Source organism: Theropithecus gelada, chromosome 7b (genome assembly GCF_003255815.1).
Source record: "Theropithecus gelada isolate Dixy chromosome 7b, Tgel_1.0, whole genome shotgun sequence".
Taxonomy (NCBI): domain Eukaryota; kingdom Metazoa; phylum Chordata; class Mammalia; order Primates; family Cercopithecidae; genus Theropithecus; species Theropithecus gelada.
The window spans coordinates 32,242,784-32,260,301 of NC_037675.1; the positions used below are offsets into that span (position 1 = coordinate 32,242,784).

General features: G+C 42.3%; 1 protein-coding gene across 4 annotated transcripts in view; it reads right to left on the minus strand.

Annotated features, from left to right (window-relative positions):
• HECTD1 (HECT domain E3 ubiquitin protein ligase 1) overlaps positions 1–15,641 on the minus strand; it is a 110,825-nt gene extending 95,184 nt beyond the window's left edge. For 2 of the 4 annotated variants that reach the window (XM_025391534.1, XM_025391532.1), the window contains exons 1-2: positions 15,509–15,614; positions 13,942–14,102 (exon numbers count right to left, since the gene is read on the minus strand). In XM_025391534.1, the coding sequence (XP_025247319.1) occupies positions 13,942–14,081 (140 nt within the window). In that variant the 5' untranslated portion in view covers positions 14,082–14,102; positions 15,509–15,614. Of the gene's footprint in view, positions 1–13,941; positions 14,577–15,132 lie in introns of those variants that run through there. The other 2 variants (XM_025391531.1, XM_025391533.1) reach the window with 2 other exon arrangements.
• Positions 15,642–17,518: the final 1,877 nt, after the last annotated feature.

The window sequence follows — 17,518 nt, forward strand, 5'->3', positions numbered from 1 at the left end:
TTGGAAAAGGTTCTTGGACAATGGATAAATCTCTAGCCAGATTAACCAAAATAAAAAGGATAAAAATAACCAATATCAGGATGAAAAGGAGGTTTATCACTAATGACCCTACAGATATCAAAAGGATAAAAGGGAATATCACAAACAACTCTACGCCCATAAATTTAAATTCAGACTAAACAGACAAATTCCTTACAAGACATTCTACTGGCCGGGCGTGGTGGTTCACACCTGTAATCTCAGCACTTTGGGAGGCAGAGACAGGAAGATCACCTGAGGTCAGGAGTTTAAGATCAGCCTGGCTAACATGGTGAAACTCCATTTCTACTAAAAATGCAAAAAATTAGCCAGGCATGGTGGCACGCGCCTGTAATCCCAGCTACTGGGGAGACTGAGGCAGGAGAATCACTTGAACCCAGGAGGCGGAGGTTGCAATGAGCAATGATCACACCACTGTACTCCAGCCTGGCGACAGAATGACTCCATCTCAAAAAAAATAAAGTAAGACATTCTACTAAAACTCACGCAAGAAACATTAGATAACCTGGATAATCCTGTATCTATCACAGAAACTAAATTAGTAGTAAAAACCTTCAAACATAAAAATTTACTCTTATGAATTGTGCTTTTGGTGCTTATCTAAAGAAATATTTGCGTAACTCAAGGTTACAAAGAATTTTTCCTATGTTTTCTTCTAGAAGTTTTATAGTTTTAGGTTTTACAACTAGGTCTATGATTCATTTGGGTTTTTAAAAATATATATAGTGTGAGATATGTATCAAAGTTAAACTTATTGCATATGGATATCCAATTGTTTCAGCATCACAAAAAAAAAACTATCCTTTTTCCACTGAACTGCCTTTGTACCTTTGTCAAAGTAAGTTTTCCATATATGTGGGAGTCTATTTCTGAACTCTGTATTCTGTTCCACTGTTCTGTTTGTCTATGTTTACATCAATACTACATTGTCTTCATTACTGCAGCTGTATAAAAAATATTGAAAGATAAAGTAGCATTATTTCCCAACTTTGTTCTTCATAAAAGTTGTTTTGGCAAGCCTGTCCTTTGCATTTCATATAAATTTTGAAATAAGTTTTTCAATGTCTACATCTTGCTGAATTTATCTCCAAGAATTTCAGAAGAAATAAAAACTTACGGCTGGACGTGGTGGCTCATGCCTGTAATCTCAGCATTTTGGGAGGCTGAGGCGGGCAGATCACCTGAGGTCAGGAGTTTGAGACCAGCCTGGCCAACATGGTGAAGTCTCGTTCTTACTAAAAATACAAAAATTAGCCAGGCATGGTGGCAGGCACTTGTAATCCCAGTTACTTGGGAGGTTGAAGTAGGAGAATCGCTTGAACTTGGGAGGCGGAGGTTGCAGTGAGCCAAGATCGAGCCACTGCATTCCAGTCTGGGCAATAAGAGAGAAACTCCATCTCAAAAAATAAATAAATAAATATTTTTTAAAAACTTATGTTCTTACACACACACAAAATCTATACACTACTGTTTATAGCAGTTTAGGTCATAATCACCAAAACATCCATGAAAAGGAATATTACTTAGCAATTAAAGAGAAGGAACTATTGATACAATAGCAACATAGATGAATCTCAAATGCAATATGCTAAGTGAAAGAAATCAGACTCAAAAAACTACATATTATATATATGAAAAGTCAAAACTATATCAACAGAAAACAGGCCACCAAGTGCCAGGCACTAGGGTGAAAAGGGTTTGAGTTCAAAGGGACAGCACTAGATGATGTTTCAAAGTGATGGAAACGTTCTGCATTTCAATTGTAGTGGCGGTTACATGACTCATAGCAATGTACAGTAATAAAAAGTTAACTTCACCATATGTAATTTAAACAAATTTAAGAAAAAATTAACTATCATTCATAGAATAATCACAGCCCTCCCTGAATAATGCTAAAATGATACTTCTATGGCACAAAATTTTATACATAATGACAGTTATTCAAAATTTTAAGCTTGCCAAGTATTTACCTCTTACATTATAGGTAGAAATTCTTTCTCATTATCTTAAAACGAGTACTATATTATTAATATAACACCAATAGATTAGGAGACCTATTTAGGAAACTTTAGGATCAATCAGTCTACACAGAACTTCTGTCAGAGTAGTCAACCACACAAGTGAGATTAAGAAGAATCTTCAGATGACTCCAAATTAGGCACTGGTTTCCAAAATGCTACCTGTAAAGACATCAGAATCTTTCCCTGATGGAAGCAGAGATAAGTATCTTAAAACAATAAAAAAGGTTACATGAGGTTCCAAAGAGAAAGAATTTCCCTGGGAATTGTAATATTTTCTGTACTATAACTACCATATGCTTTTTTCAGGCTATCTCACTTGGACTTGGGCCAAGATTTCAGAAGACTGGCAATGACATGAAAGAATTTAACTTTTTTTTTTTTTTTTTAAAGGGCATTATCTGTAGAAGAGATATTTTATAAAATAGTTGGTAAATCAGGCACTTCATTTTTTAAAAAATGAAATATTTTAACTGAAAAACCTGAACACATCTGGTTTCTTAAAGACAATAAATAACACAACATACTTTGATCCATTTCATATTCCATTTTTGCCTCTGCTCCCAGCCTTAACTTTCTTGGTATTGCTGAGCTGAAAATAACTCCTGGTATAGTAGCTGAAAATTATGGTTTTCCCTTGCAAAGAAAAAGGGGGTAAAGTCCAATTATAAGATATGAGTTTGCTTTTCTCCAATTGAAACACACATACAAATTTGACTGCAATTCATTCAACACATCTATTTTTTTTTTTTTTTTTTTTTTTTTTGAGACGGAGTCTCGCTCTGTCGCCCAGGCTGGAGTGCAGTGGCCGGATCTCAGCTCACTGCAAGCTCCGCCTCCCGGGTTCCCGCCATTCTCCTGCCTCAGCCTCCCGAGTAGCTGGGACTACAGGCGCCCACAACCGCGCCCGGCTAATTTTTTGTATTTTTTTAGTAGAGACGAGGTTTCACCGTGGTCTCGATCTCCTGACCTTGTGATCCGCCCGCCTCGGCCTCCCAAAGTGCTGGGATTACAGGCGTGAGCCACCGCGCCCGGCCCAACACATCTATTGAATGCCTTTCTATGCCAGGTGCTATGCTAAGTGTTGGGGGTAGGATAAAAAGGTGAGTAAGAAAGACTTCACTGACTCTGAGGAATTCAATCTAATGATACAGTCAAGAACTATGCAAAGCACACTTACAAAGTATTATAAAACACAATATCATACCTATACATAAAAATGATAAAAATCTATCTCTGATAAATTTTCCTTGTATTTTTGCTGTTAAAACTATTAACAGTGGTTTTTAACTTTTTTTTGTTTTGTTTTTGAGACAGGGTCTCACTCTGCAGCCCAGGCTGCAGTGCAGTGGTGCGATTTCGCCTCACCCCAACCTCTGCCTCCCAGGGTCAAGCGATGCTCCTGCCTCAGACTCCCAAGACCTGTAATCCCAAGATTACAGGTGCATGCCACCAGAGCTCTGCTAATTTTTGTATTTTTAGTAGAGACGGCGTTTCACCATATTGGCCAGACTGGTCTCGAACTCCCGACCTCAGGTGATCCACCCGCCCCGGCCTCCCATAGTGCTGGGATTACAGGTGTGAGCCACCAGTCGTGCCTGGCCTCTACATTTTTTTAGCTGACAGAAACTTTGGTAATCGTCACAAAAGTTCCCTGAATTTAATCACCTATGGCCCCCTGGAGTACCAGGTTAGAAACCCTCACAGACAATGTTTCTCATTCCAGCACTTCGCTCTGCTGTCCACTGAAAAGAAGCACATACACAGTTGCTGTCTGTTTACAGAAATTCATTTAATTTTTTTTCTTTTTTTTGAGACAGAGTCTCACTCTGTCTCCCAGGCTAGAATGCAGTAGTGCAATCTGGGCTCAACGCAACATCCACCTCCCAGGTTCAAGCGATTCTCATGCCTCAGCTTCCTGAAAAGCTGGAATTACAGGAATGTGACACCACGCCCTGCTAATTTTTGTATTTTTAGTAGGGACGGGATTTTGCCATGTTGGCCAGGCTGGACTTGAACTTCTGAGTTTAAGTCATCATCTGCCTCAGCCTCCCAAAGTGCTGGGATTACAAGCATGAGCCACCGTGTTTGGTTCATTTATTTAACTCTTGAGGATTATAGGTATTTAATATATCAACGAACATTCCTTCTCCAGAGAAGGATCAGGGCTGATTAACAAAAGTAATTCACTTCCCTATTACTCTGTCACTGGGTAGAAGAAGAAAACAGGTCAATATAGAAAAGGCAGGTACAGGTCAGGCATAGTGGCTCACACCTGTAATCCCAGCACTTTCGGAGGCCGAGGCAGGCGGATCACGAGGTCAGGAGTTTGAGACCAGCCTGGCCTATATGGTGAAACCCTGTCTCTACTAAAAAATACAAAAATTAGCTGGGTGTGGAGACACACACCTGTAATCTCAGCTACTCAGAAGGCAGAGGCAGAAGAATTGCTTGAACCCGGGAGGTAGAGGTTGCAGTGAGCCGAGATCGCACCACTGCACTCCAGCTTAGACGACAGAGCGTGACTCCATCTCAAAAAAAAAAAAAAAAAAAGGCAGGTACATTTATCATAGAAAGTAAGGAAAGTACTTACTGATACTGTTAACTATTTCTGCTACAAAAAAAGAATACAATACTCTTCCACCTGCACACTAACAACCAGTTTCTCAACTCCACAAACACCTTCCAGGGCATTTTAGGCATTAGGTGGAAAACAGGTCCAATATAAGGAATTTCTTCAATTCACTCCTTCACCATCTGGATATTAGCTATTTGTGTGCCAGGCACCATGCTCAGCAATGGGAAAACAAAGATGAGCTTGTAGTCCAGTGAAGAACTCAAAATATAGTAAAGTGGTAGTAGTGTATACATGTGAGAATATGCAGGAGGGGTCTTTGAAGACATTTAAATTTAACCCAGTAGGTAAAGAACCCAACAGATTCTGTAAAAGGCAGTAGTACAGGCAAACCAATTTTTAAGAGTATAACTCAGGACCACGCACTGTGGCTCACACCTGTAATCCCGGCATTCCGGGAGGCCAAGGTGAGCAGATCACCTGAGGTCAGGAGTTCAAGACCAGTCTGGCCATCATGGTGAAATCCAGTCTCTACAAAAAATACAAAAATAAGCCTGGCTTGCTGGCACACACCTGTAGTCTCAGTTACTCGGGGGGCTGAGCCACAAGAATCACTTGAACCCAGGAGCAGAGGTTTAAGTAAGCCAAAATCACATCACTGCACTCCAGCCAGGATAACAGAGCAAGACTCCAGCTCAAAAAAAAAAAAAAAAAAAAAAAAGACTATAACTCTGGTTATAATTAGCTTTGATGAAAGGATGTCTGTTACGAAGCTACTAGCACTATCTGAGCATATTCACTTTTCCATACCAATCCCAGATGCTACCACTCTTTTTAATCTCATACTTCAAGAAGAAAATAATCATCAGATGCAAATCCCTTCAATTTTATTTACTTATTCGAGACAGGGTCTCACTCTGTAGCCCAGGCTTAGTGCAGCGGCACAATTCCAGGCTCACTGCAGCCTCCACCTCCGAGGCTCAAGCGATCCTTCCCACCTCAGCCTCCTGAGTAGCTGTGACTACGGGTGCAACCATAACCAACTAATGCAACCATACCCAACTAATTTTTTATTATTTATACAGACAGGGTCTCACTATGTTGTTCAGGCTGGTCTCGAAATCCGGGATTCAAGCTATCCTCCCACCTCTGCCTCCCCAAGTGCTGAAATTATAGGCATGAGCCACCACCCCCAGCCCTTCAACTTTTTTTTTTAAGAGACAGAGTCTTACTCTGTCACCCAGGCTGGAGTGCAGTGTTGTGATCTCAGATCACTGCAACCTCCACCTTCTGGGCTCAAATTATTCTCATACCTCAGCCTCCTGAGAAGCTGTGATTACAGGGGTGTGCCACCACACCTGGCTAATTTTTTGTATTTTTAGTAGAGATGGGGTTTCACCATGTTGGCCAGGCTGGTCTCGAACTCTTGACCTCAAAACTGATCCACCCGCCCTGGCCTCCCAAAGTGCTGGGATTACAGAAAGGCATGAGCCACCACGCCCAGCCCCAGCGCTTCAACTTTTTACCATCAAACCCAAAACGTGCATCTAACGTCTCCATCTTCTCTGTTATAACGGTAGTATACAACTTCTTTCTTAGTAGACTGGCCTAAAACCAATCTCTCCACCAGTAGATCAGGGTTTTGCTACTCAAGGTGGGATTTTCTGACCAACAGCTTCTGCATAATCTAGGACCATATTAGAAATTTAGAGTATCAAGCTTCATACAAGATCAACTGAATCAGAATATGCAGCTTAACATGATCCCTAGGTGATTCTCATTATGCACATTAAAATTTAAGAAGCACTGCTTCTATACAAAAGCCAATTCTCTCCCAGTTTTTCAGAATCCTTACCCTGGGGATTATTCACTCGCTCTCTTAGCTCTTTGACCTTTAAGAGAAAAAAAACTCACACTCCTTTTCCAATTCAATTCTTCAAAAAAGTTTTCAAATGTCCTCAATTTCATTTCCCACTCACTCCTCAACCCATTTAAATCTGCCCCTTACCACTACTCCACTCAGCTCTCATTAAGATCAATGACCTTGAGAATGTTGCTAAATCTAAAGGACATCTTTTCATCTTAACCCTACTTGACCTCTCACTAGTATTCAAAACAATTGCCCTTTCTCTTCTTGAATCATTTTCTTTCCTGTGTTACACGTGCGCTAATGATGCAAAAGCAATGGTGGATAAAACTGCACATGCTTTAACATGAATCAAGGCACTAGCACTAAGCTGTACTACTAGTTAACTGTATTCTTCACTGCCAAGCACTAGTATTAAGAAAAAAGCCAATTTCACCAAAGAATAAACTACATGATGCAACAAAAGTATTAAATCTACTAAATCTCAACCCTTGAAGATATATCTTTTCAATATTCTACTTGAAGGAAATGGGAATTAATTATAAAGCACTGCATACTGAAGAATCATGGCAAAGTACATAACCTGAGAACTGAACTAGCCACTTTTTTCTTGCAACACCATTTTTACTTGAAGGACTATGAGACAAACTGATTATTCAGACTTAGATATCTGGCAAACATTTTCTCAAAATTTAATCACGTATGCCTTTCATTTCAAGGAAAACAACAGTATTTGATGCCAATCATAACACTCAACTTAACAAGCAAAAATGACAATTTTGGAAAACTTGTATTTCATACCATGAGCTTGCCAGCTTCTGAATATTTAAAAACTTGTCTGATGAGAGTGGTAGTCATATTAACAAATACGACTTTTTGGCACTGTGGAATGAGATATGTCCACATTTGGAAAATATATGTAACTCAGTGGACTGATATTTTCCACATGACCAATGCATGATTTTTGCAAAAGTAAATATGGGTAAAATAGTCACTCAAAGTATAAGACAGACCATCAGATTTTAATGTAATGGAGTATAAGTTCACTGACATGATATCAGAATCCACATTACTATAACTAATATAACTGTATAACTAATCCTGGCAGGGTGCAGTGGCTCATGCCTGTAATCCAGCACTTTGGGAGGCCAAGGCAGGTGCATCACTTGAGGTCAGGAGTTCGAGGCCAGCCTGTCCAACATAAAATACTAAAAATAAAAAAATTATCCCGGTGTGGTTGTGTGTGCCTGTAGTCCCAGTTACTCAGGAGGCTAAGGTGGGAGAACTGCTTGAATCTAGGAAGTGGAGGTTGCAGTGAGCCAAAATTGTACCACTACACTCCAGCCTGAGTGCGAAACCCTGTCTCGAAGGAAAAAAAAAAAACAAAACAGAATCCACATTATAACTAATCCTTAAGAAACTATCACTTGTTGAATTTTGATATGTTATTAAAGAAGCATATCCATGATTATGTTAAAAAATATAATATTCTTCCCTTCCCCAAATACATCTGTGGATGATTTTTTCATATATTTCAATCAAAACAATATAATGCAACAAACTGAATGCAGAAGCAGACATGAGAATCCAGCTATCTTCCATTAAGGCAGACTTTAAGGGGACTTGCAAAAATGTAAATTAATGCCACTATCCTCCCAAAACATTTTCTTTCAAAAAAGTTATTTTTCAAAAAAAAAATTTTAACGCATAAGGGGTTTATTATTATAATAATAATTTTTTTGGGGGATGGAGCTTGCTCTGTCGCCCAGGTCATAGTGCAGTGGCGCAACCTCAGCTCAGTGCAAGCTCCGCCTCCTGGGTTCTGACCTGAGGTCAGGAGTTCAAAATCAGCCTGGCCAACATGGTAAAACCCTGTCTCTATTAAAAATACAATAATTAGCCGGACGCGGTGGTGCGCACCCGTAATCCCAGCTACTAGGGAAGCTGATGCTGGAGAATCACTTGAACCCAGGAGGCAGCAGTTGCAGTGAGCCAAGATCATGCCACTGCACTCTGGCCTGGGTGACAGAGCAAAACTCCATCTCAAAAAAAAAAAAACAAAAAAAACTTCCTAGTTTCATTCTGAATATGGCAAATAGCAGTAAGCATACTAACATAAACAAAAGTTCTTCGGGATCCACAATAATTTTTAAGAGCTTAAGGAAGTCCTGAGACCATAGAGTTTAAGTATCACTGCCCGAGACCTCAATCAAATCCCATAGCCACAATTAACCTCTACAGGCGCTTGACTCTAACATTTTTCTCTAATCCAGGCTTCACCTCCAATTTCCAGAGTCCTTTATACAATTGCTTCCTTAATATCTCCCGAGTTGTCCCAAAAGTACCGCATACTCAACATATCCAAATCCAAACTCATGATCTCAATACCTCAAAACATGGTCCTCTTCCAGTGTTCTGTCTCAGTGAGAGGCATCATCATCCATTGTAACCTCAGTCATCCATGACACTTCCTTCTCACTCTCTCATATTTAATCATTTGACAAGTCCTGATTATCTTGCCTTCCAAATCTCTCTCAAATCTATTCAACTTTCTACTTTTACCACAAAACCCTCTGTCTCTCTGGATCACAGCCTCCGATCAAGTCTACAAGCATTTGTTTGTTTTGTCCCCACTTCCTATCTCTCCTTACTCATCCTTCCTAGCTCTAGGAAAAACCACTTCCCCTTTCTTGGCCAGGCACGGTGGCTCGTGCCTGTAATCCCAGCACTTTGGAAGGCCAAGGCGGGAGGATCACTTAAGCTCAGGAGTTCTCGATCAGCCTGGGGAACCTAGTAAGACCTTGTCTCCATCTAATTTTTTTAAAAAAGAAAAAATGATCATGCCTGTAATCCCAGCACTTTGGGAGGCCAAAGCAGGCAGATCACTTGAAGTCAGGAGTTCAAGAGCAGCCTGGCCAACACGGTGAAACCCCGTCTCTACTAAAAATACAAAAAGTAGCCGGGCATGGTGGCATGTGCCTATAATTCCAGTTACTGGGGAGGCTGAGGTAGGAGAATCACTTGAACCTGGGGGGGGGAGGTTGCAGTGAGTTCAGATCGTGCCTTACACTCCAACCTGGGTGAGACAGCAAGACTCCTATCTCGAAAAAAAAAAAAAGAAAAACCACTTCCCCAAAGACCACTCTGCCCATCCCCACCTCTCCAGGTCTTGTCCCTGCTTCATGCTGTCATAGTACCCTGAGCTTTTCCTTCATGACACTTAACACAGTTTGTAACCACAATTTTTTTCCACAATTATCTGTCTTCCCTATTAGACTATTAGGCACCATAAGGGCAGAGCCTGTATTTGCTTTGGTCATCATACCTTTCCAAGACCTGACATAAAGTAGACAATTTAAAGGTTAAAAAACTTGTTTCTGTACAGGTATTTTTTTACCTTTTAGTGTAAACATACCAAAAAAGATTTTTACCACTGTGTTCAACAGCTTTGGAATCCAGACTCAAAATGTTCCTTGGATATCTCTTGAAGGATACACTAGAAAATGATTAACGGTGGTTTCCGCTGGGAAGAGGAACCAAGTAACCAGGAGACAGGAAAGGGAAGACAACAGACTTTTTACTGTATATGCTTTTGTGCCCTCAAAATTAAGTGACATCATTATTTTTTAAATAGAGCCTTCTGGTACCTAAAAGCATCTTCTGAGATGTTCAATTTCCAGAGGACGTAACTTTCAAATTATATCAAGATTTAGTAGCAAGATCTATAAATGTCCATGATACACATTTATAACATTAATACATACAATGATCACCTATTTTGATGTGAATACAAAAGTACTCATTAGCTAACAACTCATATTACTTTTTTTTTTTGGAGGCATGGTCTCACTCTGTCGCTGAGGCTGGAGTACAATGGTACAATCTTGGTTCACTGCAACCTCCATCTCCTCCAGGTTCAAGAGATTCTCCTGCCTCAGCCTCACAAGTAGCTGGGATTACAGGCACATGCCACAATGCCCAGTTAATTTTTGTATTTTTAGTAGAGATGGGTGTCGCCATGTTGGCCAGGCTGGTCTCGAACTCCTGACCTCAAGTGATCTGCCCACCTCAGCCTCCCAAAGAGCTGGGATTACAGGTGTGAGCCACCACACCTAGCCATATTATATTTTAGAGCTCAATCATACATCAAGGAAAAGCAAAAACCAATCTTGAACATGTTTTACTTTCTGGAGCATTACCTTGATAAGTTCAGGCATTAATAAGAAGCACTGACACATCATAGAAAAAATTATATTCCTTTAACTTCAAAAAGACACTGTCAAAATGGGTACAAACAGTGGAGGGCCGGCTGGGCATAGTGGCTCACGCCTGTAATTCCAGTACTTTGGGAGGCTGAGGCAGGCGGATCATGAGGTCAGGAGATTCAGACCATCCTGGCCAACATGGTGAAACCTCGTCTCTACTAAAAATACAAAAATTAGCCGGGGCATAGTGGCGCATGCTTGTAGTCTCAGCTACTCAGGAGGCTGAAGTAGGAGAGTCACTTGAACGCGGGAGGCGGAGGTTGAGTGAGCCGAGATCGCGCCACTGCACTCCAGCCTGAGTGACAGAGCGAGACTCTGTCTCAAAAAAAAAAAAAAAAAAAAAAGTGGAGAGCCATGTACAATACTAAGTTAAAGAAAAAAGAAATCCTTGACTATTATCCCATTTATTTTCAGAAAAATCCTGCAAGGATGAGGAAACAGACTCCAAAGGCTATCATACAACTATTCACTGGAAAAGGCAGGTATCTGAACCCAAGTCTATCCCATTGCAGAGGCCATTGTTTCTACCACACCACCTGCCTTTCTTGACTAAACAGACGTGTAACTATCAAGACAAGCTAACTAGGTAAACATATTATCATGACATACAGGCATGTTTTGCTTTATTAGACAGAACTAAATCCTATTTGCTACTACTTTATGAAATCAAGGTAGTATGAAAGATTTTTACCAATATTCAAAATATGCACATCATCTTGCTTTTTTTGCCTGCCTTGAGTTGTTTAAAAGAATTTTAAAAGACCTTCCCAAAACAATCACTTTATTCATGGAATAAAGTGCTAAAATAAAATTAAAAATTAGGTATTTATTAATGATGGTATCAGTGGGTAGCCCACTTTACTCAAAACACTTAACATACATTCTCTCGTTTAATCCTCCCAAGCCCACTGGAAAAAAGACTACCGGCTGGGCACGGTGACTCACAACTGTAATCCCAGCACTTTGGGAGGCTGAGGCAGGCGGATCACGAGGTCAAGAGATGGAGACTATCCTGGCCAACATGGTGAAATCCCATCTCTACTAAAAATACAAAAATTAGCCAGGTGTGGTGGTGCGCATCTGTAGTCCCAGCCACTCGGGAGGCTGAAGCAGGAGAATCACTTGAACCTGGGAGGCGGAGGTTGCAGTGAGCCAAGATTGCACCACTGCACTCCAGCCTGGGCGACAGAGCAAGACTCCGTATAAGACTCCATTTTACAGGGGAAGAAAGTAAGACTCTCAGGGGCTAATGAACACAGCAGACTAAGAATCTGAACCCAAGTCTCTGAGGCCACAGCCCATTCTTTCCATCTCCCTATGCCTGCCTCACTAGTTTCAAGAAGGAACCAGGACAAAAGAATATCTGGCTATATAATGAAGAAAGCAAACTAATGTTTAAAAACAAAACAATCACAATATTAAATCAAATGTCTAGTGTTTGGAGGTTACTGGTATGGTACACCAAACATGGCTAACCCCTTCAACTTGAAATACTCTTGTACCTTCACATAGTAAATCACATCTGACTTAACTTCAGGTTCGTTTCCTTAAAATTACATTATAAAGCCAGGTATGGTGTCACAGCCTGTAGTCCCAGCTAGTGAAGAGGACGAGGCAGGAGAATCACTTGAACCCAGGAGTTCGAGGCCAGCCTGGGCAACATAGTGAGGCCCCAGTCTCTTAAAAAAAAAATTACATCATACTATATGTGAATAAAGCCTAGAAGGGAAAATGGAAAAAATAACAGTTGTTATGTTAGGACGGAGGGATTTTACAGAGATAAATTTTACATTTTAAAAATTTCCTTTAAACTGTTTTAACATGGCAACACTTTTTTAAATGTCATAACAAATACCTCTACTACATATTAGTACTAAACAGAAGCTACGAAATGACAACTGACTTGATTGACAAGTATAAGTTTTAAAATACCAAAAGTAACTTCCAGGTTACCCCTAATGAAATCTGTGAACACAATTTTTAATCTTGAGAGTCAGGATGAGGAAAACAATTAAAAAAAATAAATTTTTAAAAAATCTACTTTACTATAAATCCTGCTAAAACAAGTGTCAACTAACGGCTAAGTTATTCTTACATACTCAAAACTCTGCCAATGACAAAAACCGGTGGAAATAAATGGACCACTAACTAACTGTAATTTGGAAATTTTATTAATAAGGATTTTTATCTTAGTACTGTTTTAACAAGAGTTACAACTGAAAGTTACTGAATAATCAAAAATGAAGGTACTTTAAAAATTTTGCCAATTGAGTAATATAGACTTTATTCCCACCTGAAACACATTAAGATAATTATATCAAATTTTAGGTCAATATCTCAAACATTTTCTATTAATTACCTTAAAATGGCATTAAAATGAATAAAGAAACATCAGAGTTTTCAATTACTTATTATTGGAGTTCAAAACTGTAAATACAAATATAAAATAAACAGTAAAAATTAAACACATGTTCAACACTCAGAAGAATGGTTATTCTGACTGGACAAGTTATGACTTATATAAGAGGGAAAAAATGGCTTTAAGGCCTATCTAGTATGAATTATCTTTTATATTTTCGCATAAATACTAAGTTATAACCTCTCAATAAAATTGTTTAAACTCCGCAAACTTCAAAATATTTCTACTACTCCAAATTTTCTTCTCTTCCAATATATGCTTAAGATCCAATTTATATCGTCCCAAACTGAAATTTACAAACCAATGATCTGCTTTAACAAAAGTATTGTCATATGATAACATCAATGAAGAAATGGGCAGTTCAAAACATATGTTTATTATCATCTCTTATTCCATAAGTCAATTTCATGGTACAGAAATACATACCTTTAAGAATATAAATATTTGTATTTTCCCCAGTTCATGACATATTTTGAAAATGAATCAACCAAGCTATGGGTTAAAATTAGTATTCCTACTAATTCCCATTCATTCAACAAATATGTATTTGTGTCATCGTAATTATCAGTCCTAGAGTTACTTCACCTACCAATTTTTATTTCTTGGAAAAGTGTAAATACAAAACTCTTCAGGAATTTTTTTAAAGATACGTGTTAAAATTCACTAGAGAAATTTCTACACAAACTGAAGTCAGCGAATGGTTGAAAACAGATGTCACTACAGTAACCCAAAGGAAGATGATGAAGGAATGTACTTACGTTTCAAAACAACGATCCACGTTGTCAGACATCAAAAGCAGCATGCATAGCTGTTCAAGGGCTATTAGTTGCATGTCCCTTTCATCTCCCTGTCCCATCTGTAGCCATTCCAGCAATGTATCTGGGTCCACATCTGCCATGGTTTTTTAAAAGCCTCTTTGCTTAAATTTGAAAAGTAAAGGGGAAAAAGTCCTTTAAATGTCCAGGACTGATCAGCTTGGGCTTAAATTTTTCCTTTACATCTGCTAGAACCAAATTTTCATAGTGTCCTCCTAGCAATTAAAAAAGACTGCTAAGTACGTTTGGACATAAGAGTGCTTAATGCAGTTTTTCAACTTTCCTCATCCGCCAGGTTTAACGTACAGATATCACACCAAATGAAAACCGGTTTCGCAGAGTATATAAGCTGATTAGGTTGCTGCTTAACTAGAAACCAGAGCTGTCTGTGTCAAAGACAGTCAAGCTTCAGATCCCACTACTGCTATCACTAAAGTCTATGCCAAAAAGCAAAGAACACCTAACTAAAGGTTCTGTTTTTTCCGGCAAACTTCATCCCCCTCCTTCTCCACCCAAAACTGATCTTCAGATAAGGGTTAGATTCAGTATTTTGAGGAAACTCTAAACACCTTGATCCAATCCCCCTTCAAATTGTTTCTCCTTCAAAATTACCACCAACTTCACAAATTCTGCTGACTTCTCAATTTACTTCTATTTTAAAGATGTCCAAATACAAACGACAATTATACATAAGATTTATCTATTAATAAATAGTTGGTTAGGAATTTTGGCAGTCGTGACAACTATTCTTAAAAGTTAAAAAAAAAAAAAAGACTAAAAGTAAATGCAATGGACTAGCAGGTTACGGATCCGAATATAGGCCAACCTAGAGCCCTCTTTCCCATCTTCACAAGATAGGGCAGTTGGTTAAAAAAACAAAAACAAAACCGAGAAGCAGCCCTAACAGGCAAGTCATTACAAAAACGCCCCGTAAGCGCCCTGACTGGAGGACAGCTCTGGGTCCTACGTAACGCAGCCGCAGGTGTGGGAAGCCGGCGGCGGGGCGCGGTAGGCACCCAACGGCGGCGACCAGCGGGGTTGACCCCACACCCGGGGCCCGGCCGAGCCGGGAGCTGAGAGGCGCTGGTCCCCGCGCTCCGGTTTCCCAGCACCAAACCCCACTAAGTTAACTACCTGTGTCTAGGAGGAGGGGAAGTTCTGGGGAAGCAGCAGCAAGCCTTCGTGCCCGAGAGGAGGCCGCCGGGCCAGGCAGGGCGCCGGGTCTCCCGGGAGCTGCGCCCGGAACTCTAAGGCCTGGCAGCGAACCCTTCTCAAGGGCAAAAGGAGCCGGCCTGGGGCCCTGGCGCGGGCAAGCCGGGCCCCGCCGCCGGCAGGGCCCCGGGAGGGGAACAAAGGGGCCAGCGGGGAAGTCGGCAGCAGCCTGGCCGACCTCACTTGGCGCCGGGGTCTCGCTTTCCGCCAGTCGCCGGGCGTCCGGGATCCTGGCCCCCACGCAGGGCCCTTCCGACGGTCCGAGGCGCTCCCGCCTACCCTTCCCGCAGGCTCTTACTCGGGCTTGTCGTTCCAAACCGCTCGGATCCAGCTCCCAGCAGGCCGCGGGCAGAGCCAGGCCCGGCCGCGGCCCTAGAGTTCCCAAGAAGCCGCAGGCCGCGCAGGTCGAACCGGGCAGGCGGCACAGGAAAAGCCGCGCCTCGTCCCTCCCCTTCCTCCGCGGGGACCTGGTGACAGGGAAGCGAGAGGTTCTCCCGTGCGGCAGCAGCCAGCGCACGTCCCGTTCCCAGCACGCGGCTCCTCAGGCCCTGCAGCTCAGAGGCCCGCGCGGTGCTGCGGGCGGCGGCGGCGGCGGCGAGGGGGGGAGGCCCCGTCCATCGCGAACCGGGAGGGGGAGGGGAGGAGGGTCGAGCGAGAGCCAGGCGGGGAAGCTGCCGAGGGCAGCCGAGCCCTGCGGAGGCGGAGCAAATCCGCTCCCCCGGCGGCGACCCCGCCGGCGGCCACCTGGGGCGCTGCGGAGACGGCCGACCGCCGCACAGGGGCGCCAACTGGGGACGCCGCGTCGCCGCCGCGTCGCCGCCCCTGCCCCGGCGCTCTTGTCCCCGCCGCCTCGGGCTGAGTCGTACGTTTATGCCGCGACTTTTCTATGGTGCGCCCTGGCGCCCTTCTCGCTTCCCTGTCAGTCCGAGCGCCCTCGTGCACGCACGTCCAGCTTGCTTGGCGCGGTGGCTAACACTTTGCGCACTACCGCGGAGGGCGTCGCACCGCACAGCACAGCAAAGCTGCGGCCCAACCTGTCCCAGCTGAGCCTTCTGCCCAGGCCACCCGCACTCCGCCACGATCTTCCCTCCTCGCGCACGGAAGTGCGTCGCGTAAGGAAGGCGCCTCCCCCAGCTCCTGGGAGGCCGACCGCCCGGCGATTCACCCCAAAGAAAACCCTTCAGAGCAACCCTGGGAAAGAGATGCTGCCGAGGATTATCAACGTTGTACAGATGAGACACTGAGGCTTCAGGAAAGCGCAGATGCAGGCCTAGCGCCGTGCCCGGTCGGCAGCAGCACTGAGCGTGCACTTTTGACTACGTTTCTTGTGGCTTGTGGTCACAAGTATGTCTGTGGTTATTCTTTTCAAACTTTATTTCACACACGCATTAAGAATAAAAGATGAATGGTTATAGGACGTACTTGGAGCCCGGAGACGTCCTACTGTACTCTCACTTTTATCCTTTAAACAAAAAGAAAAATCAATACATGGTAGTATTTGAGACATGGTCCCTCAAGCAACCAGAGGAGCTGCTAGGTATGAGTCAAGAACAGCATTTAGGGCTGCTGCGGTGCCTGTAATACCAGCACTTTATGATTTTACCCTCTTGAGACCCGGAGTTCGAGACCAGCCTGAGCAACAGAGAACCCTGGTCTCTGAAAAAAAAATTTTTTTAATTAAAAAAATAATTACCCAGACGTGGTGACGCACACCTGTGGTCCCAGCTACTGGAGAGGTTGAGATGGGATGATCCCTCGAGCCCAGGAAATTGAGGCTGCAGTGAGCTTTGATAATGCCACCTCACTCCAGCCTAGGCGACTAAGCAAATTTGTCATTTCCAAAATACTGGTTTTTTTTTTTTTTTTTTTTTAACTGGTTCCTCAGAAAAAGAATCAGTATTTTGGAAATGACAAATGTGTACTTCAGATAGCTATCCGCGCATGTCCCATTGTCGCAGGTAATGGTCCCTTAAGGTATCTTGTTAACGAAACGAGAAAAAGAGGATTCAACTATTTTGTCACAACTCTAACCCATGAGGATAATTATTTAGCTGTCATGAGTGTGAGTTGGAGCTCCCAGGAAACTTCAAGAAGGAAGTGGCATTCCCTCTGGACCTTGAAGAATGGGTACAATGTGGACACTAAAAGGAGAGGAAGAATGTAAGCAAAGCCTGATATATTCCTAGACATAGGAAAGGTCACCTGTGCCCCCAGCAAAGAACCAATGGTAAGCAACAGAGAGAAATTTGGAGCTCAAGTGGGGAAGGCCTTGAATGAGGAATGCAGAAATTAGGCTGAGCTAAGTAGC